Source organism: Schistocerca americana, chromosome 4 (genome assembly GCF_021461395.2).
Source record: "Schistocerca americana isolate TAMUIC-IGC-003095 chromosome 4, iqSchAmer2.1, whole genome shotgun sequence".
NCBI lineage: Eukaryota > Metazoa > Arthropoda > Insecta > Orthoptera > Acrididae > Schistocerca > Schistocerca americana.
Window position 1 is genome coordinate 115,041,149 of NC_060122.1, and position 22,390 is coordinate 115,063,538.

The 22,390-nt window shown below is 43.7% G+C and overlaps 1 protein-coding gene across 1 annotated transcript in view; it reads right to left on the reverse strand.

Moving 5' to 3' along the window:
* The window catches only part of LOC124614049, a 92,995-nt gene that overhangs the window by 13,692 nt on the left and 56,913 nt on the right, over window positions 1–22,390 (reverse strand). The window contains exon 3 of the mRNA XM_047142882.1: window positions 14,296–14,478. Within this exon, the coding sequence (XP_046998838.1) occupies window positions 14,296–14,478 (183 nt within the window). The remainder of the gene's footprint in view (window positions 1–14,295; window positions 14,479–22,390) is intronic.

The window sequence follows — 22,390 nt, forward strand, 5'->3', positions numbered from 1 at the left end:
GAATGCCTTTCAAGAGTTCAGATCCAAACATCGCCAATTTATGTAAACAATGTCTTCTGGCGAAGTAGTTCCATGTTTGAATAAAATGTTCTCGGGTTCCCAACCGCGTCAATTGCTTAAAACTCCACGAGCTTTCGGCCAAGCACTCCTTGGCCATTGACAAGTGGTATGACTGCCAGTGGGCTGTTGGTACGCCCTTACATAAGGCAGCTGCCGGCTGTGACGTTACTGGTGCCTGTGACAGTGCCATATATGGGCATGTTTTGAGTCGGCGTGCGATGTGCCCTCTTCAACTGCGCGATCGCTGGATTCCACGCAGTGCTGAGGTGCAAGCCACCGTCTCTATTCAGTGTTTGCGGTAATTTTTATTTCAATAGCTTCCTTTATTAAACTGTCCCAGAAACCATTAGTGCGAGCCGCGACAGAGGTATAGCCAAATTTTATGTGGTGACCGTTTTTTTTTAACGCATGCTCAGCTAACGCAGATTTCTCTGGATAGAGTAGGCGATAATACCTCTCATGTTCTTTCCTGCGTTGTTCCACAGTGCGCACTGTTTGTCCGATGTACTTCTGGCCACATCCACAAGTTACTTCGTAGACTATAGGTGTTCTCAGACAAACTGCGTCTTTAACTGGTCTCAATAATTGACGGATTTTCGTTGGAGGCCTGAAGATTGATTTGATCTTGCGTCTTTTCAACAGGTGGCTTATTTTGCCCGACACCCAGTCACAGAGTGGTTGCAAAGCAAGTTTCTTTTCCTGCTCTTCGTCGGTGGTCTTATTTTGATATTTCCCAGAAATTATTACTTTTACTTGATGGGTGCTGTCGCCGTTATTCCTGAAAACGTTGCGGAGGTGGCTCAGTTCATGGGGCAGGTTATCGTCGTCTAATATTACTCTTGCACGATGCACCAATGTTTGTAATACTGTGCGCTTCTGTGCTGTATGATGATGGCTGGTGGCGTGCAGGTACAGGTCTGTGTGGGTGGGTTTTCTGCAGACGCTGTGGCCAAGGCACCCATTTCGCTTACGCTGGACAAGGACGTCGAGGAAGTGCAATGCATTATCTTTTTCCACCTCCATGGTGAACTGGGTGTTACTGTTGATGCCATTGAGGTGTTCCAAAAGCTCGTCTAGTTTCTCGCGTCCGTGTGACCAAATGACGAAAGTGCCGTCAACGTATCTAAAGAAACACTTCGGCATCAGTGGCGCAGTATCTATGGCAAAATCCTCCAAATACTCCATAAACAGGTTTGCATCAGCTGGAGCCAACGGGCCACCCATTGCTACGCCGTCTGTCTGATCGTAATACTGGCCGTTGTACACGAAATAGGAGGACGTAAGAGTGTAAGTGATTGGTCGAGCTATTTAGGCACAAAGTACTGGGAAATAGGTCCAAAGCGTCTTTGATAGGCACATTCGTAAACAGCGCCACTACGTCAAAACTCACCATAATATCATCCTCACTAAGGCGTAGATGGTTGAGTCTGCGAACATCATATTAAAAGCACAGCAGAATTTATCAGCAGTGTCCTACTTGTGGAGCGAGGAGCTTGGCCAAGTAGTGTATTTTTAAGCAATGGACGCGGTTCGAATCCCGAGAACATTTAATGAAATGTTATCACCGCGAGACTCTGCATTCATACATCTATGTAATTCTCAAAGCTAATCATTGTCGTTTACTTTTCGTAATGAAACTCGTTAATACGGTTTCTTTGAATGTTGTCTAGCGATCCGAGAAAGCAGGTTTCCTAGACACCCCATATTCGACTAGACAGGATTTTAAAATAATAAATTTGAAACTTCCTGGCAGATTAAAACTGTGTGCCCGACCGAGACTCGAACTCGGGACCTTTGCCTTTCGCGGGCAAGTGCTCTACCATCTGAGCTACCGAAGCACGACTCACGCCCGGCCCTCACAGCTTTACTTCTGCCAGTATCTCGTCTCCTACCTTCCAAACTTTACAGAAGCTCTCCTGCGAACCTTGCAGAACTAGCACTCCTGAAAGATAGGATATTGCGGAGACATGGCTTAGCCACAGCCTGGGGATGTCGTGCTTCGGTAGCTCAGATGGTAGAGCACTTGCCCGCGAAACGCAAAGGTCCCGAGTTCGAGTCTCGGTCGGGGACAGTTTTAATCTGCCAGGAAGTTTCATATCAGCGCACACTCCGCTGCAGAGTGAAAATCTCATTCTAATAATAAATTTGCTTGTGCAGAGGTGATTTCTTGCTGGAACGACGACGGAATGCAGGTTGCACTTAAACAGTGGATTGACTTGGCAGAAATTCCAACAAACAAAATGATTTGTTTTGTGTTGCAGTCACCGTGTCGTAACAAACAACAGAGCACCCGTGTCAGAATTTTGAACCTTTGTGTATCCAGTAACATCAGCAGTGAGTTTGTCTCCTATAGTTTGTTGTTCGTTTTTCTTGAATCCTGCACGCTTGTTGTCGGGTATAATACGAAGAGTCGTGGCCACCATATTGCATATATTACTGGAATTATGTGGAATTAGGCATTCTACAGAATGCCTAAAATGGAACGTCAACGCATGAAAAGACTGCCTACGCTTTGTATACTTTCTCGGATTGTCTGCTGTCAATGTATAAAATATCAAAGTATATGATATGCCTAATCCCATCGTTTTTCCCTCCGCCACTGTTTGCGGCGGTGTTCGGGTTCACCTGCCTAATATCCTGCCTAATATCGTGTAGGGCCCCGAGCACGCAGAAGTGCCGCAACACGACGTGGCATGGACTTGATTAATGTCTGAAGTGGTGCTGGCGGGAACTGACATCATGAGTCCGGCGGGACTGTCCATAATTGGTAAGATCACGAGGGAGTGGAGATCTCTTACGAACAGCACATTGCAAGGCATCCCAGATATGCTGAATGTTCATCTCTGGGGAGTTTGGTGGTCAGCGGAACTTTTCAAACTCACACGGGAACCTCCCCATCGCACCCCCCTCAGATTTAGTTATAATTTGGCACAGTGGCTAGGCCTTGTAAAACTGAACACAGATCAATCGAGAAAACAGGAAGTTGTGTGGAACTACGAAAAAATAAGCAAAATATACAAACTGAGTAGTCCATGAGCAACATAGGCAATATCAAGGAGTAAATGATCATAAGTGTTCCGTGGTCTTGTGGTTAGCGTGAGCAGCTGCTGAGCGAAAGGTCCTTGGTTCAAGCCTTCCCTCGAGCGAAAAGTTTAATTACCATTTTTGCAAAGTTATGATCTGTCCATTCGTTCATTGACGTCTCTGTTCACTGTAATAAGTTTAGTGTCTGTGTTTTGCGACTGCACCGCAAAACCGTGTGATTAGTAGACGAAAGGACGTGCCTCTCCCATGCACAAAACATTTGATCGGAAGGTCATAGGTCAACCGATTCCTCCACAGGAAAACACGTCTGATATATTCTATACGACACTGGTGACGGCATGAGCTTCACATGACAGGTATATGTTGTCGACCCACCTAACTTGCACACATGGCGAATGGTTAAAAAGATTCTTCTTCCTTGTCCGATTTAGGTTTTCTTGTGGATGTGATGATCACTTCCAAAAAAGTGATGAAAACATAAGTGTGTCACATAAACTGCAACAAATGAATGCAACAGTTTCACAGTCGCACAGTTTTCTCTGTGCTGTCAAAACATATGTTTTTAACGTTTTCAAATTTTTCCGTGTGTAGACCGTCAAATTCTGCATATGTCCAAGCAAATCTGAACATGTCCTGGAATTTTGGAGAGCGACGTTGATTATGTGTGAGTGTCTGAACTTCGGTAATTGTCTGAAAATAAAAAATTAAAATTTTCACTAGAGGGAAGACTTGAACCAAGGACCTCTCGTTCCACAGCTGCTCACGCTAACCACGGGACCACGGCGCTACTGAGCTTACAACCTCCTTGATGTTGCCTATGTTGCCCAGGGACTACTCAGTTTGTATATTTTGCTTATTTTTTCATAGTTCCACACAACTTCTTCCTGTTTTCTCGATTGATCTGTGTTCAGTTTGTCAAGGCCTATCGACTGTGCCAACTTATAACTAAATCCGAGGGGGGTGCGATGGGGAGGTTCCCTTGTCAGAAGTGTGTTCCTGGAGCCACTCTACAGTAATTCGGGACATGTGGGGTGTCGTATTGTCCTGCTGGAATTGCCCAAGTCCGCTGGAATGCACAAGAAACATCAGTCGAAGCAGGTGATCAGACAGGATGCTTACGTACGTGTCACCTGCCAGTCGTATCTAGACGTAAGAGGGGTCTCATATCACTCCAACTGCAAACGCCCCACGCCATTACAGAGTCTCCACCAGCTTGAATAGTCCCTGCTGACATGCAGGGTCCATGGATTCATGAAACATGTTGCTGCTCCAGTCAGTTTCCAGTCATCATAGTCCAATGTCGGTATTGACGGGCCCAGGCGATGCGTAAAGCTTTGTGTCGTGCATTCATTAAGGGTACACGAGTGGTCCTTCGGCTCCGAAAGCGCATATCGATTATGTCTAATTGAATGGTTCGCGCGATGACACTTGATGGCCCAGCATTGAAATCTGCAGCAATTTGCGGAAGGGTTGCACTTCCATCACAATGAACGATTCTCTTCAGTCGCCATTGGTCCCGTTCTTGCAGGATGTTTTTCCGGCCGGAGCGATGTCGGAAACTTGATGTTTCACCGGATTCCTGATATTCACGGTATACTCGTGAAATAGTGGTACGAGAAAATCCCCATTTCATCGGTACTTCGGAGATGCTGTCCCACCACTCGTGCATCGACTGTAACACCACGTTCAAACTCTATTAAATCTTGATAAGCAGCAGCAGCAGCAGCAGCAGCAGCAGCAGTAGCAGTACAACCAGACACTTGTTATATAGGTGTTGCCGACCGCAGCGCCGCATTCTGCCTGTTTACATCTTTCTGTATTTGAATACGCACGCCTATACCAGTTTCTTCAGCGATCCAGTGTAGTTCTTCAGTGTATAGCACGCGGCTGAACTCCGACAGACGCTCTCCTGGCATTCTTTCCCGATGTTTTTGTATCGCTATTTCGGAAGGTAGTGTAGTGTCAAGACAAGAATCACCCCATGCTGAGATGCAGTGACGGTTCTTCGATGAATTATCTCAAGTAAGTGCCAATGCAGCTGATTTCTGTTTTCCTAACCGAAACCAGTCACCAGAACTTATTCAACGATGTGAACAACTCTGACGACTATGAAGGAGGAACCACAAGGCTATTGGCTGCTGTAACACTATGACTAATGATGGCTGAGAATAAGACTAAGTTGATCCATCCTGTTGAAGGTATGAGTATCATTCAGTTTTACGTCCGAATTATTTAACATACTCTGTGAGGCACATCTGGCTTTTGGTCATGTAAGGCGGGACAATATGTTGAAAGAACTTTCACCCAAGTATAAGGACATTACCCCTCATGATAACGAGCAGTACATTCGTCTTTTTGCTTCTTCTGGCTGACAATGTAAAATCCAAAAAGCCATTGGTTTGACCACAGCACGTTTTTAACAGTTTGAAAATCGATGAGATCGACCTGACAACGTAGTGTCATTCTGATAGAGAGTACAAGTATATAATGGTCTACCAGGATCATCTCACTAGGTTTATAGTTCTCAGGACTGAAATCGAAGAGAGCGGAAGAAGTTGTCTACAGCCTCATCGACATATTTACGTTGCTTGGTGCTCCAACAAGTGTACAGTCAGAGACCGGCGGGACTTCACAAACAGTGTGGTAAGTAGCGTAAACGAGTATTAATTGGCCCACCTTGAATATCGTCCATGGTACGCCGCGCCAAAGTCAGGGGATAATCGAAAGAGCCAATCAGAACACTGAAAATATGCTGTGTGCTTGGATTAAAGATAAAAAACTAGCTGCTGGAGAGACGAAAATCTGTTTTGAACAAACAGGAGTCCATGTTGGGTTTAATAGGTTTCATACGAAGGCAGAGTAGATGCTCGACCTCATCCCTGCCTGACGACGTTTTACAGGACGTAGAGACTGAGGAAGAGTTAGAAAACGCAATATAGAGCGTGCAAATAACAAAACAGCAGAAAGACGAGACGAATCAATGCAAGAGGTACAGCTTCCTGCGGAAGACGTATTTGAGAATGGAATCCACGCTGGAGGAAACAAAAACCGTGATGAAGCAATGGTTATCGAAGAACCTTCCGTTTTCGTGGTTACAGAAAATCCCTCTTCTAAAACCAGTTGCGTCTGCTGAAAAGAAACCAGCGGTGCTCAAACCTATAGTGTCCACAGATGGCATGAACGTTTCGGCCGCACTTTTCCTAAAGACGATGAGGTAGAAAGTTACGGGGTTAGCATTTTGTGCAATGTTTGCTTCAATATTGAGAAAGCTATCTAAAGTAAAATGGAATCGAAATGAACATAGAGATTCAGGCCCAAAACAAGGAAAAATTCCTGCTATGCGTTTGGATACTACTGTGAGAGTTTCGAATCCCGACTTGGACAAAGGGCGGAGTGACTCGCACCGGCTGTTGACAGTTGTTACGAACGTGACAGAAGATGGCTTTTACAGATTTGGAACTGCAGAATGAATTTTGATCTTGCATAGAGCTGTTTCAAGATTCCCAGTCTGTCTAAAGAACTTTAGGAGAATTAAAGATGTTTCTGACCACGAAATACCTCTCAGATCTGCAGCTGCTTGTCTGTACACAAAAGGAAGATTGGGCTTAAAGTTCCGTCGACATCGAGGTCATTAGAGACGAAGCACAAGCTCGGATATTATCAAGAACTGGGAGGGGAATCGGCAGTACGCTTTCAAAGGAACCGTCCCGGCATTTGGCTGGAGCGATTTTGGTGAATCGTGCTAAATCTAAATCTGGATGGCTTGACACTTGATTTTTATTCGAGAGGACGACGGTTCAAACCAGTGTGTTAACCACTGCATCTCAGTCCCCAGGAAGCGGCCAAGGATTCGCCAGCTGTATGAGCAACACGAAATATCAAAATATGACATGCCTTTGTGTCAAAAAGAAAAGAGTAATTCAGAATGTCGCTCTAGCCATCCCTGCTGTAAGGTGGTCATGCCAGTTTTGATTTGTTTTACCGCTAACAATATCATGTTCTCATTCTTCTCTAAATCGTGATATGTATGTACAAGATCAAATTGTCAAAATGTAAAGTGTTCCTTCATGAAGGAGAAAAGTGAGTACGTACTGTAACAAGTTGTTCAATCTCAGTTCTTCTTTCGTTGTTTTCCGGTAACAATATCCTGTGCTTTGTTTCGTAGGTTTGTTCTTTGCTTCAAATGGGTATTAGTTAAAAGGCACAAGATGAGAAGCCTTTAGTAACACTTTTCGTAGGCGTTATACAGAATGACCAGTACCATTTACGCATTGTATAGAATGCCTAGGAAAAGTATGTAATACTTTCGTAAAAAGCTTACGTTTCATAGTTTGCCTATAAATATCAGGAATTCTATACATTACTTCGGCATTCTACAGCATACCAGAATTTCACACAATGTTGATAAAATATGCACTTCAAATATGGCTATCCGCCATCTTTCTGATGTCTCGGGTCAAAGCAGATGTGTGGAATCGCAACTTTCGGTAATCCAACAGAGCGTCCTACACCAGGAGTCTGCAATAAAAGTCGCTCACCTGAAGAGGGATGAGTGCTTGTCAGCCGAAATATCGTAACAAGATGCCCATGTCATCCGGTTTTGATCGCAAAATTTCAAGAGATTCATTTAATTTATTCTGTGTATTTATTACATAAATATAGTTCATTTAAGCAAAATTTTTCAATAACGCTTTGTTTTTATTAAATCTACTTATATTACAAAATTTGTGAAACCTACCAAGTTTTACAGGCTGCGGACGGATGTAGGCAGCGGTGGGGTGCGAAGCTTCGGTGGTTGAGCCAGCGTACAGCTTAACCTTGTAGGCCGGTTATTCTTTTCCAGACCTTTCGTCGGACCCCTTTCGGTCTCACTTCGTGTGCCAGCCAGACCCAAATCGCGCTGTCTGACTGCTACACGGGGTGTTCTAGAAGTTCATATCGGGAATTTCCGGACTTGGGAGTGAGTATATAATACTTTGAATAGGAGCCCATGTCCGGCAATGTCATCAAACGACGCTACAGAGTGTCATATTTACAGGCGAAGGAGCATTTAAATTTACGAATATAGAGCGTGGTTCTGTGATGATTATAGAAACTTTCTAGGGTGATGGAGGTAGATAAATGTATCCATTTGAGGCACTGATCCCTGCTCCGGAAGCCAACGAGTCGAAAGTTAAAAGCGAAAATCGTTCTGATGCCACTGACACTGGAATACATATGCTGTTGGTGTTGTCGCTAAGAAATTAGGCTACGCAACTTTCAGAGGTGGGAGCATGGACCAAAACAAGGAAAAAATGTCCGGTAAATATGGGCTCTAAAATGCATACCTGAGGAGCTGTGAGCACTTTTTCATCTTCGCTATTGTGGAATACGTCTGCTATATCGAGCAGTGATTGTTCCCATGGAATGAACTGGGTTCTCTGATCCAAGTGAACCAAAGGCCACACCATTATTGAGCCACCACCAGCTTGTTGACAACTAGGATCCATGGCTTTGCGGAGTCTCTACCATAATGGAACTCTACCGTCTAATATTACCAATTTAAATCGGTATTCATCCGACCAGGTCGTCTGGTCGGTCCGGTCCGGTCATCTAATTTCCAACCGATATTGTCAAGAGACCAGGATAGGCGCTGCAGGCGATGCGTCCCTCTGCTGCCATAGCCCATTAACGCCAGTTTTCACCACACTGTCTTAACGGGTACGTTCGTCGTACCTCCCACATCGATTTTGTTAGGGGCCAACCACCCCTTACGTGTTGAGAACAATATATCTTTAACTACTGCGACCTGCGTGAGGCACTGTCGATAGTCGAGCGCCCAAAGCGCCAGAGGGAGTCTTTTTCTTTAAAATAACCTTGGAGTGGATTTCGGCAGGACGGCCGACCGCGTTTACAATTGTTTAACGGTTGTGTGGGTCTCCCAAATCCTTGGGCCTGACCTCCAGGAAATACGTGAATGGAGTTACTTGAGTGATTTGTCTGATGTGTTTAAGTGTTAATGCGTGCACCGTGATTACGCGACAAACGCGCTGGATTCCCACGATTTGGATTGCGGTGAGGATTGCACAGTCAGTCATCACACGCCAGTATTCATGTGGCACTAATAGGCGACCTGTGATGATAGAACTGTTGTTACTTTGTCAGACGAAGGGAGTAACTGTTGCTCATGTTCTATATCAGCACGGATGACGCAGAGTATGTATCAATTATTGGTACTCGACATTCTGGTTAGCTTTGTATTCGGTACGAAACAACTGCGTGTAAATTTTAACGATCAGCCTTTGTCAGCTGCACACAGTCAAAATATTGTTAACCGCGGAAACAAACACTCGCATAACCAAACCCACTGTTACTGACTAGTTGACTGTAGCCTAACAGTTATTTCACGCAGTGTTGTTCGTCAGTTACGCCGTCGGCACACGGACCGTGCTGTCGAACGTGCTTTCAGTGTGCTGCTGAACGCTCAGGAGCGATGCGACTTGGGCATACGGTACGTGGGCCGCAACGTAGCAAACGCGATCGCAACGTACTCCAGCGGCAGTTGCGGGATGTTTCTAGTTCGTGAATCACACTGTTTCGAAATGAGCACGTGTAAAATTCCGACATTACGATATGGACAACGGGGGAAATGTGTGTGTTTTAGTAGAGCTAGTGACATTGTTCTATATGTAATATACACAAATAACAACTTACATATCCATGTACATGTCTCAAGACAAAAAGGAAAGTACCATGTACAATCAATGACACATGCTTATAAAAGTTCCATTACAGACAGAGCGACATAAATTTGCAATAGTTCTCAAAATAATGTTTATCTTATGGTTTTACTAAAATGTGGGAATGATCACATAAGGTCATTCTAACTTGATTACTGTTCCTACCCTGTAGCAGAATATGTACTACATGTGGATTACGAAACTTGATTTATTCCTTTTTCTTTTATCGTTATACGAGCAGTCTTGCACATTGTTCGGTTGGCATAAACTCACTCCTCAAAAATCGGTGAACTTACGTTTACGTAACTTCAAATATTGTAGTATATACTGACATTAAACTTATAATAAAGCACTAGAACCTACTAAAAACGGAATGTTAGGAAAAAAATTTAGACATCTCGAGACGTGAGCCACCACTTTACCACGCATCTCGTTGTGAACCGTTAAGACAAATCACAACGTTAAACAGACAACACGTCATCTACAGCCAATCCTAACATGTTACCACTTGCTAAAAGCTTTAATCGTTGCTATGTTACTAACTGGAATTTAATTATAACAAATATTACCACGAATATGTTGTTTCTCATTACTTTATTGCAACGAATCACACAGTTAACAATGGGTTTTGAGTGATTCTCAGTTTGCTGGTGCTCAGAAACGGCATATACAGAGTGGTCCATTGATCGTGACCGAGCCAAATATCTCACGAAATAAAGCGTCAAACGAAAAAACTACATAGAACGAATCTTGCCTAGCTTGAAGGGGGAAACCAGATTGCGCTGACATAGGCCAAACGGATATCAACTGCGTTTTTTAAATAAAAATGGGGGTTCCTATTAAATATTCGTGTAGTACGTAAAGGAATATGAATGTTTTAGTTGGACCACTTTTTTCGCTTTGTGACAGAGGGCGCTGTAATAGTCACGAACATATGGCTCACAATTTTAGACGGACAATTGGTAACAGGAAGGTTTTTAAAATTAAAATGTTCAAACGTACCTACGTTCTGTACTTGATTTCGGTTGTTCCAGTGTGATACATGTACCTTTGTGAACTTACCATTTCTGAGAACGCCTGCTGTTCCAGTGTGATTACCTGTAAATACCACATTAATGCATTAAATGCTCGAAATGATGTCCGTCAACCTCGATGCATTTGGCAATACGTGTAACGACATTCCTCTCAACAGCGAGTAGTTCGCCTTCCGTGATGTTCGCACATGCATTGGCAATGCGCTGACGCATGTTGTCGCCGGCCGGAGTGGCATTGCGGTTCTAGGCGCTAGTCTGGAACCGAGCGACCGCTACGGTCGTAGGTATGAATCCTGCCTCGGGCATGGATGTGTGTGATGTCCTTAGGTTAGTTAGGTTTAATAAGTTCTGAGTTCTAGGCGACTGATGACCTCAGAAGTTAACTCGCATAGTGCTCAGAACCATTTGAACGCATGTTGTCACGCGTTGTCGGTGGATCACGATAGCGAATATCCTTCAACTTTCCCCACAGAAAGAAACCCGGGGACAGATCCGATCGGGCCATGGTATGGTGCTTCGACGACCAATCCACCTGTCATGAAATATGCTATTCAATACCGCTTCAACCGTACGCTAGCTATGTGACTGACATCCATCATGTTAGAAGTACATCGCCATTCTGTCATGCAGTGAAACATCTTGTAGTAACATCGGTAGAACACTACGTGGGAAATCAGCATACATTGCACCGTTTAGATTGCCATCGATAAAACGGGGGCCAATTATCCTTCCTCTCATAATGCCGCACCATACATTAACCCGCCAAGATCGCTGATGTTCCACTTGGATTTTCCGTTGCCCAATAGTCCATACTATGCCGGTTTACATTACCGCTGTTGGTGAATGACGCTTCGTCGCTAATCGTCCCGTAATTTCTCTTGTGGCAGAACTGTACATAACGTTCAAAATCGTCGCTATACAATTCCTGGTGCATAGAAATATGGTACGGGTGGAATCGATGTTGATGTAGCTTGAGATTCCCGATTCTCGCGCAATTTGTCTGCTACTGATGTGCGGATTAGCTGCGACAGCAGCTACAACACCTACTTAGGCATCATCATTTGTTGCAGGTCGTGGTTGACGTTTCACATGTGGCTGAACGCTTCCTGTTTCCTTAAATAACGTAACTCTCCGGCGAATGGTCCGGGCACTTGGATGATGATGTCCAGGATACCGAGCAGCATACGTAGTACACGCCCGTTGGCTATTTTGATCACAGTAGCCATACATCTAGACGATATCTACCTTTTCCGCAATTGGTTAACGGTCCAATTTAAGACGGGTAATGTATCATGAAGCAAATACCACCCGTACTGGCGGAATGTTACGTGATACCACATACTTATGGATGTTTTAGTTGGACAAAACTTTTTGCTTTGTGATAGATGACGCTGTAATAGTCACAAACGTATATTTCTTTACGTACTATACGAATATGTAATAAATAATGGGGTTCCTATTTAAGAAAAAAAAACGCAGTTGATATCCGTTTGACCCATGGCAGCGCCATATGGTGTCCCCCTTCAAGCTAGACGAGTTTCGTTCTTTGTAGTTGCTTCGTTTGATGCTTATTTCGTGAGATATTTGGCCCAGTCACTGTCAATGGACCATCTTGTATACGTATAGGCTTGAACTGAATGCCAATATAGCGCCTTACAGCTCTATGCTGAAGGGAGATGGCGTTCATGTGACGTTGGGCCATCCGATTGGTCAACGCTTAGACACACGCTCAGAATATCTGACGTGCTAGACATTGCTGTGCACGATAGGAGAGACTCCCGAACGTGCTACTCCACGCTATGGCGTCAGAAACTCGGCACGCTCAGTGTTCGGATGCACGTTCCACCCTAACAGCTGTACTCGAACGCCTCTGCTCTCGGTCGTTAAGTGAAGGTTGTCGACCACTGTGTCGTCCGTGGCAAAAGGTACTGACTGAAACCTTATTTTCTCAACGTATTCTTGACGCTGTGGATCTCGGAATATTGAATTCTCTAACGATTTCTGAAGTGGAATGTCGCGTGCGTTTGGATCCAACTACCATTGTAAGACATGCATATTTCTATTGTCAAATCACAATTTATGAAAGATGTTTATATTTTATTAGTAGGATTAAGTAGGAATAATTAATATTTGTCATGTTGGAAATAAATGCGGTAGCAGGGAATGTCTGCATCAAAGAATTGTTGAGAACAGAGACCGCAAATTGATAAAATTTTAAAAAGGGCGGGAGAGACCGCGTATGAACACATTTTAAGAAAAGAGCGGGGAAGACCGCGCATTAATACATTTTGTAATGTTAGCAGGAATTGTCTGCACCAGAAAGCATTGTTGGCAGGAGAGACCGCACTTTAGCGTTCGTAGGAAGTCAGTAGTAAGCGAGAAGTGAAGTGAGTCGGTAGCAGGTCTGAAGCGAGAGGTTGAGAGGAGCGGTGTGCCTGCCAGCTACCAGCTATGATTTACAAGAGATTATAAATGGATGTACAGAGACATCAGCTAACTATTATAATAAGAGAAACTAATATTATTGAATTAATTTTTTGAGAAACTCAAGACTACTGAAGGTACGTTTGCGCAATGCTAGTTGTAAGATTATTGTAAAAAGTAAGTCCCATTTGAACGTTTGCAAAATTATTTCATTCATAATATAATTAACATTTGTAATTACAATCCATCCCCAAAACCATCAACGTAAAACTTTGCAAAATTTTATTGTTACGTAATTCATAGTTACACTTTCTCTTAACTTCGGTCAAATTTAATTAAAGAATAACGTCAGCTTTGGTAATAAATACAGCCACTTATCAAGTCGGCCTGTTTGACGTCCTACCCCATTCCTGTCTTCACATAGACCACCAGCAGCTAATAGAGTATAGCAAAAACAGTATGTATATTCATGTCGCAGTTCGATGTAGCAGTCAGTTGGCGATCCAGTAACAGTAAAAAAAAAGGTAAGGAACAGTTTTGGGTTATTGCAGATAACGACTGAGGGCCACTCGACGACGACACATTCTATGTTCCGTCGAAATAATCTGAAAATCACTTTTAAAATAGCAGCAGTTAAATTTATATGAAAAGATTGAGAGAGAATAAATTTCAAAGGGAAGATTTCATTTGTCGTTGTTAAGCAAGAGATAGAAATCCTAAGGAAAGGTTTCATAGTTCATTGTAAAAGGGAAGGTTATCATTAACAAAAGAGGTATAGAGGAGACGGGAAGGTTTCACCATTCTGCGTTCAATGTCTGTCGATTTCCGTCGTGCGGTCGTAGTGCCATCGGAAACTTGTTCACGTGTATCACCTGAGCACAAATGAGTTCGGCCAAGCCGCTGCCACTTTAAATACCTCGCGTCCGCGAAGCTACCGCCATCTGTACAGGTGCGTATCGCTATCCCGTCAGCTCGGTGTAGGCTGGCAGCGAGTGGTGTGTGTGGGTACTCACTCGTAGCGGCCTTCGTCCCAGACGAGCCCCTGCGGGCACCTGTACAGCTGCGGCACCAGCCGGCCGCCGACTCGCGCGCACACGTAGTGGATGGCGGCGTTCTCCGGCAGGGCGCCCGCCTGCCCCAGCCGCAGGCAGCGCGGCACCGGGCCCTCAGAGCAGGGCCGCTCCGTCCGCTCCAGGCTAAGGGCAGGAAACACGTCACGTTGCACTACAGGCCAAGGGGGGGGGACACAAACAGTAAAAAAAAGCACTGATTTCCATAAACGGAATTGGTCATTTATGAAAGCTTAGTTCAGGAAGTAATAGACGGCAAATCATCGAGTAAAACTGAAGTGATATCAGGTGTTCCCCAGGGAAGCGTCCTGGGACCTCTGCTGTTCCCGATCTATACAGGGTGTTACAAAAAGGTACGGCCAAACTTTCAGGAGACATGTCCACATAACATATTGTATTTCTTTGCTTGTGAGGAATGTGTGCGGAAACGCTTACTCCCCATTTTAGAGCTCATTTTATTACTTCTCTTCAAATCACATTAATCATGGAATGGAAACATACAGCAACAGTACGTACCAGCGTGACTTCAAACACTTTGTTACAGGAAATGTTCAAAATGTCCTCCGTTAGCGAGGATACATGTATCCACACTCCGTCGCATGGAATCCCTGATGCGCTAATGCAGCCCTGGAGAATGGCGTATTGTATCATAGCCGTCCACAATACGAGCACGAAGAGTCTCTACATTTGGTACCGTGGTTGCGTAGACAAGAGCTGAAAGCCCCCATAAATGAAAGTCGAGAGGGTTGAGTTCAGCAGAGCGTGGAGGCCACGGAATTGGTCCGCCTCTACCAATCCATCGGTCACCGAATCTGTTGTTCAGAAGCGTACGAACACTTCGACTGAAATGTGCAGGAGCTCCATCGTGCATGAACCGCATGTTGTGTCGCACTTCTAAAGGCACATGTTCTAGCAGCACAGGTAGAGTATCCCATATGAAATCATAACGTGCTCCACTGAGCGTAGGTGGAAGAACATGGGGCCCAATCAAGACATAACCAACAATGCCTGCCCAAACGTTCACAGAAAATCTTTGTTGATGACGTGATTGCACAATTACGTGAGGATTCTCGTCAGCCCACACATGTTGATTGTGAAAATTTACAATTTGATCACGTATGAATGACGCCTCATCCGTAAAGAGAACATTTGCACTGAAATGAGGATTGACACATTGTTGGATGAACCATTCGCAGAAGTGTACCCGTGGAGGCCAATCAGCTGCTGATAGTGCCTGCACACGCTGTACATGGTACGGAAACAACTGGTTCTCCCGTAGCACTCTCCATACAGTGACGTGCTCAACGTTACTTTGTACAGCAGTAACTTCTCTGACGCTGACATTAGGGTTATCGTCAACTGCACGAAGAATCGCCTTGTCCATTGCTGGTGTCTTCGTCGTTCTAGGTCTTCCCCAGTCGCGAGTCATAGGCTGGAATGTTCCGTGCTCCCTAAGACGCCGATCAATTGCTTCGAACGTCTTCCTGTCGGCACACCTTCGTTCGGGAAATCTGTCACGGTACAAACGTACCGCGCAACGGCTATTGCCCCGTGCTAATCCATACATCAAATGGGCATCTGCCAACTCCGCATTTGTAAACATTGCACTGACTGCAAAACCACGTTCGTGATGAACACTAACCTGTTGATGCTACGTATTGGTGTCCTTGATTCAAGTACTGTAGAGCAATGAGTCGCCTGCCAACACAAGCACCGAAGTCAACATTACCTTCCTTCAATTGGGCCAACTGGCGGTGAATCGAGGAAGTACAGTACATACTGACGAAACTAAAATGAGCTCTAACATGAAAATTACATGTTTCCGGACACATGTCCACATAACATCTTTTATTTGTGTATGAGGAATGTTTCCTGAAAGTTTGGCCGTACCTTTTTGTAACACCCTGTATAAATGTCCTGGGTGACAATCTGAGCAGTTCTCTTAGGTTGTTAGCAGATGATGCTGTAATTTACCGTCTAGTATCAGTTGCAAAGCGATTTAGAAAAGATTGCTGTATGGTGTGGCAGGTGGCAGTTGACGCCAAATAACGAAAAGTGTGAGGTGATCCACATGAGTTCCAAAAGAAATCAGTTGGAATTTGATTACTCGATAAATAGTACAATTCTCAAGGCTGTCAATTCAACTAGGTACCTGGGTGTTAAAATTACGAACAGCTTCAGTTGGAAAGACCACATAGCCAATACATAAGTAGGCCCTACTTCCCCCACAGTATTATCTATCTTATTACTAAGTTAGGTTAAATGAAACTTAAAGATATTCAAATGTGTTAACAGCCATCAACGTTTTTCGTAGATACGCTTTGGTTGTGTAGTTTTTATTTCAAAAATTGTGTATAGTCACAGCCTCTGCACTGTTGTGCTCTGATTGTTGCGCAGTATAAAAATGGCTGAGGCTGCTTCCTGTTCCGTAGTGAATCATGCCTGTGGAACACGGTTAAAATATGTTGAGAAATAGGCAATTTTAATGTTTTTTCATAAATTTACGGAGATAACCGGCTTCGAAGTTTTCCGAGGGATTGTATTAGATACAGTTGCAATCCAAATGTAAGTTAATCTACAGCGGAATCGGTAGCGTATTATCTGGGTCACTTACTGCAGCACGTGGTTCTCTGGGTCAACTCTCGCCTGAGTCAATTTTTTCTCGTTCAATTTACATTTTTTTGAGATGAACTTGAATTATCTACATCAATTTTTTATGAACAATGCACGTCTTCGTGTTTTTAGTTACATATTGCACGTGAAATTCTTGTTTTCATTTCAAATATAAATTCTCAGTTACCGATGTTTTATGAAAGACTGTTAAGTTTTTCATTTTTGCCAAAAAATCTAGGTATCCGTCGTAGAAATCGGAAAAACATTCTTTTCACAACATCGAGCACACCGTATAAATGCAGCATTTTTACATTTGCCACTGTACCATTACAATATGAAACCAATAGAACTGATGTGTATGTGGAGTCAAGTTAAAGACAGTTCCAATACGTCTGGCAGCTTAACAAACGCACGCAGGTTTTTCACATGTCATTGCCGAACTTTGGCGGGGTATAGAACGGTACGGAGAAAGGAGAAAATGCAGCGCCTGGGTGGGGCTTCGTGGATTCTGTTGTCTGCTACGTCGATAACGAGTCGATCAACGACAGTTCCAGTACTGAAATGTATTCCTCGGATTCGAATAACGAAGGAGCTACGAGATTACCAGACGACTGACTGAAATTAATACCTTCAGTGGCTTCAGTATTAAACAGTACGGTTAAATCCGTGCAGTATACTTTTGCATCACACATGGCTCGCTCAGAAAAATTACGCTGTCTTCACGTTAGGAATTTTCATCACTCTTCTTTGTTCAAATGGCTCTGAGCACTATGGGACTGAACATCTGAGGTCATCAGTCCCCTAGAACTTAGGTTGGTTAGGTTTAAGTAGTTTTAAGGACATCACACATATCCATGCCCGAGGCAGGATTCGAACCTGCGATCGTAGCGTTCGCGCGGTTCCAGACTGAAGCGCCTAGAACCGCTCGGCCACAGCTGCCGGCACTCTTCTTTGTGATTATACTATGTCAAGTGAGAACTAGAGCATTTTTTGCTTTCCGTCTGGTCACCTAAGAAGCGCGCGGTCGTGCTGGAGTTTTACTGAATATCATTTCATTCTTTTTAAAAATTAAATGACATTAGAAGCTGTGTTGTTCCTATGCCCGTCTCCTTTTACGTCTGAACATTATCGCTCAATCTATATTCGTGTAACACACCTTAAAACGTATCCTTATAATCGTACTTGACTGTAGTGCTCACAACTTGGCTTCCACCTCACGTGAAACGAAATCTAATGTATTCTTCCACGTTTGCTTGAATCTCATTGCCGATGTTTACGACAGGTTTATTCTTGTGATGAACAGGGACGACAAAAAGTTTCAGTTGGGGAGTACTGCTTCAGTGTATGTAGTACTCTGACCAGCGACTTCGATGTGAATATATAAGCGCCGAATGTACGGACATCCATCGGAGAATGAAGAATGTGTACGAATCAGCACGTCTATCGAAAACCACGATTGTGGAATGGTACGCCAGATTCCGTACTGGTCACGATTCGGCACAAGAAATTGGTCGATCTGAAAGGCCCAGCCTCATCTACGCCAATTGAGGTGGAATGCACTCGAGCACCCGCCCTGTAGTCCTGATCTCTCCTGGCCCGATTATTACGCCTTTAGTTTTTGAAACAGGACTTTGAAGGGTCGACGAGTCACGTCGCATGAGGAGGTGCAGCTGGCAATTACGGACTTGATCACGTAGCTTGACGTGCGGTTATACCAGACGGATGTCTTCAACCTGGTGCGACAGTGAGATGGTTGGCTCAATGCTCACAACGATTTTGTGTGATAAACATAAGGCGATCAAAAAGTTTCTTTTCGAAGGCCACACAGCCCAGAATCCGTATGTTTATTTTTCGTATGGTGAAAACAAGTACACACATACAAAATTTGCATTCAAATGAGCACAATCACAAGCTCGTATAATCTTACATCTCCGTATATACACTACGCAGCAAAATTAATGGGGTCAGGACGTCAAACGGGCCGACTTAGAGCACGAGAGGCACCACAGGACAGTAAGACTTCGTCAGTATGACCAGGGAGGATTCAGGCTTCACACACAGAGCAGGGGAAGTTAATATTTTTTTTTACATGTGAAATGTCATTTTGTTCTGGTTTTTTTTCACTTATTGTTGGCAGCATTTGTTGTTAGAGGTACACTTTCCAACATAAGAGGGATTCTTCAATGAATTTCCCGCAGTACTTAGAACTGCATGAAACTCTAGAATTTTCCAGATCTGTGGTAAAAATTGACATGAACTATAAAATTTGAGTTTTTCCTGAACATGAGGTTTAAAATATAACAGCTCATTTAGTTTTTCATAAATCAAATAAATTCTATAGGTCCTGTGTAACAGTGCAAAAGCGTGTCGCCCTTCGACGTCACCTTTGGGCTAGGCAACACGTCTACAAATTCGTAAAAAAGGCCACAGTTCAGAAATGATAGGTGCCAATGTGACCTTAAAGCTCAAAATTCCACCGCAATTCTGGTCAACGGCACTGTGGACCTGTCATACTATGGGAAGGTCATCACACCCTCTCTTACACACATTCCGCCGCATCTTTTGCCGCTTCTGCGATGGAGGTCAGAACAGCGGCACCCAGTGATGAAATAACGCGGTTTTGTTATCAGTGGATCGGGGAAACATTTCAGGTATATCGCCGCTAAGATTCGACACGAAAGACCTCATAGGGTCGCATAAACAGTGTCAGTAAAACCACCCATTTCCTTGGGGCGTTGATTCCCACACACTTAGCTGTCTAAAACGAGGGTTTGTATTTTTGACAGCGTTCGACCCTGCTGCCACCAGATCGACACTGGGCGTTTCAACCCTTCCCTATGATATTTGGTTGGTGGGTGTGCGGCTGGTCCCGGCGGAGGTTCGATTCCTCCCTCGGGCATGGGTGTTTGTGTTTGTCCTTAGGATAATTTAGGTTAAGTAGTGTGTAAGCTTAGGGACTGATGACCTTGGCAGTTAAGTCCCGTAAGATTTCACACACATTCGAACATTTTTTGGTTTGTGGGGCTTAACTGCGCGGTCATCAGCGCCCATACAAAGTCCCAATTTTCACACTGGCCAGGTTGCATTGTGTAAAAATTGGACTGTCACGAATAACGATGAAGAGGCTGAAATGATGACAACACAAACACCCAGTCCCCAGGCAGAGAAAATAGCAACCAAGCTGCGAATCGAACCCGCGACCCCATGATCCAAATCCTACTCTGAGGATACAATGCTGCTGCAATCCCACTGGACGTGATATGACTCCTTTGGAGTGTAGTGAGACCACAGCCTCTCCACTGGTATACAAGGTGGAGCCAGTAGGAACCGTTGAAACCCATTCTACATCTGTATCTACACCCATACAACGCAAGCCACCTGACGGTGTGTGTGGAGGGTACGTTGAGTACCTCTATCGCTTCTCCCTTCTATTTCAGTCTCGTATTGTTCGTTGAAAGAAAGATTGTCGGTATGCCTCTGTGTGGGCTCTAATCTCTGAGTTTATCCTCATGGTCTCTTCGCGAGATATACATACGAGGGAGCAATATACTGCTTGAAGGTATGTTCTCGAAACAAAAGCCCGTACCGAGCTACTGACCGTCTCTCTTGCAGAGTCATCCACTGGAGTTTATCTGTCATCTCCGTAACGCTTTCGTGATTACTAAATGATGCTCTAACGGAGCGTGCTGCTCTCCGTTGTAGCTCTTCTCTCTCTTCTATCAACTCGATCTGGTACGGATCCCACACTGGTGAGCAGTATTCAAGCAGTGGGCGATCAAGTGTACTCTAACCTACTTCCTCCGTTTTCGGATTGCATTTCTTTAGGATTCTTCGAATGAATATGTCTGGCATCTGCTTTACCGACGATTAATTTTATATGGTCATTTAATTTTAAATCGCTTCTAATGCCTACTCCTAGACAATTCATGGAATGAACTGCTTCCAGTAGCTGACCTGCTACATTGTAGCTAAATGGTATGTGATCTTTCTTTGTGTGTATTCGCAGCACATTACACTTGTCTACATTGAGATTCAATTACCATTCCCTGCACCATGCGTCAATTCACTGCATATCCTCCTGCATTTCAGTACAATTTTCCATTGTTACAACCTCTCGATATACCATACCCTCCGTGAACTTCCGATTTTTGCCGATGATGCTGTCATTCACAAGGTCATTTATGTATATTGTGAATAGCAACGGTCCTACGACACTACCCTGCGGCACACCTGAAATCACTCTTACTTCGGAAGACTTCTCTCCATTGAGAATGACATGCTGCGTTCTGTTATCTAGAAACTCTTCAATCCAATCACACAATTGGTCTGATACTCCATATGCTCTTACCTTGTTTAATAATCGACTGTGGGAAAACAAGAAACACGGCCTCCACCTGGGAACCCTTGTCTATGGCCCTCTGAGTCTCGTGGGCGAATAACGCGAGCTGGGATTCACACGATCGTCGTCTTCTAAACCCATCCTGATTCCTACAGAGTACATTACTTGTCTCCACAAAAGTCGTTCACTTGTCTCCACAAAAGTCGTTCACTTGTCTCCACAAAAGTCGTTCTACTCGAACATAATACATGTTCCAAATTCTACAACTGATCGACGTTAGAGATAAAGGTCTATTAGTTCTGCACATCTGTTCGAAAAGCCTACAGCAGTTCGACTGGGATGAGGTGTACCGTGAACCTGATGCCAATTTAAAATATAATTTATTTCATGACAGTTTTCAAATGCATTTACAAAAATGCTTCCCCAAGAAAGTAGTTAAATATACTCGTAAGAAACCTTGTAACAAACCATGGCTTACTAAGGGTATAAAAATATCTTGTAACCGGAAAAGGGAAATGTGTCTGACAGCAAGAAATAGTGACCCAGAAACTATCAAAGATTATAAAAACTACTGTTATATTGAGAAAAGTTATTAAAAAATCCAGGAATATGTGTATCATGTCTGTTTTAATTTTATTATCAGAGTTGCTGATTTCAATTTCGAATATTATTAAAAGAGAAACAGGTCAACCAAGAGCAGAGGAAGACAGTATTACCGTCAAATTGAATGAAAACTTTACGAATAAAAAGTCAGAAGTTGAAAATATTTTTAATAATCATTTTCTAAATGTTGTGGATATAGTAGGATCCAGGTTTTCATAAGAAGATGCTAGGCATGTTAATGGAAGAGGCCATACCTATGCAATTTGATACAATTGAAGTCTCACCCACTTCTCCCTCTGAAATTAGGAAAATAATAAACTTGCTTAAAAGCAAAAACCCACATGGAATTGATGCCATTTCCAGCAAAATACTAAAAGCTTGTTCTCAACAGATAAGTAAGATTCTCAGCCACCTATGTAATAGCTCTCTGGAACAGGGCATTTTCCCTGATAGACTGAAATATGCTATTGTTATACCTTTGCA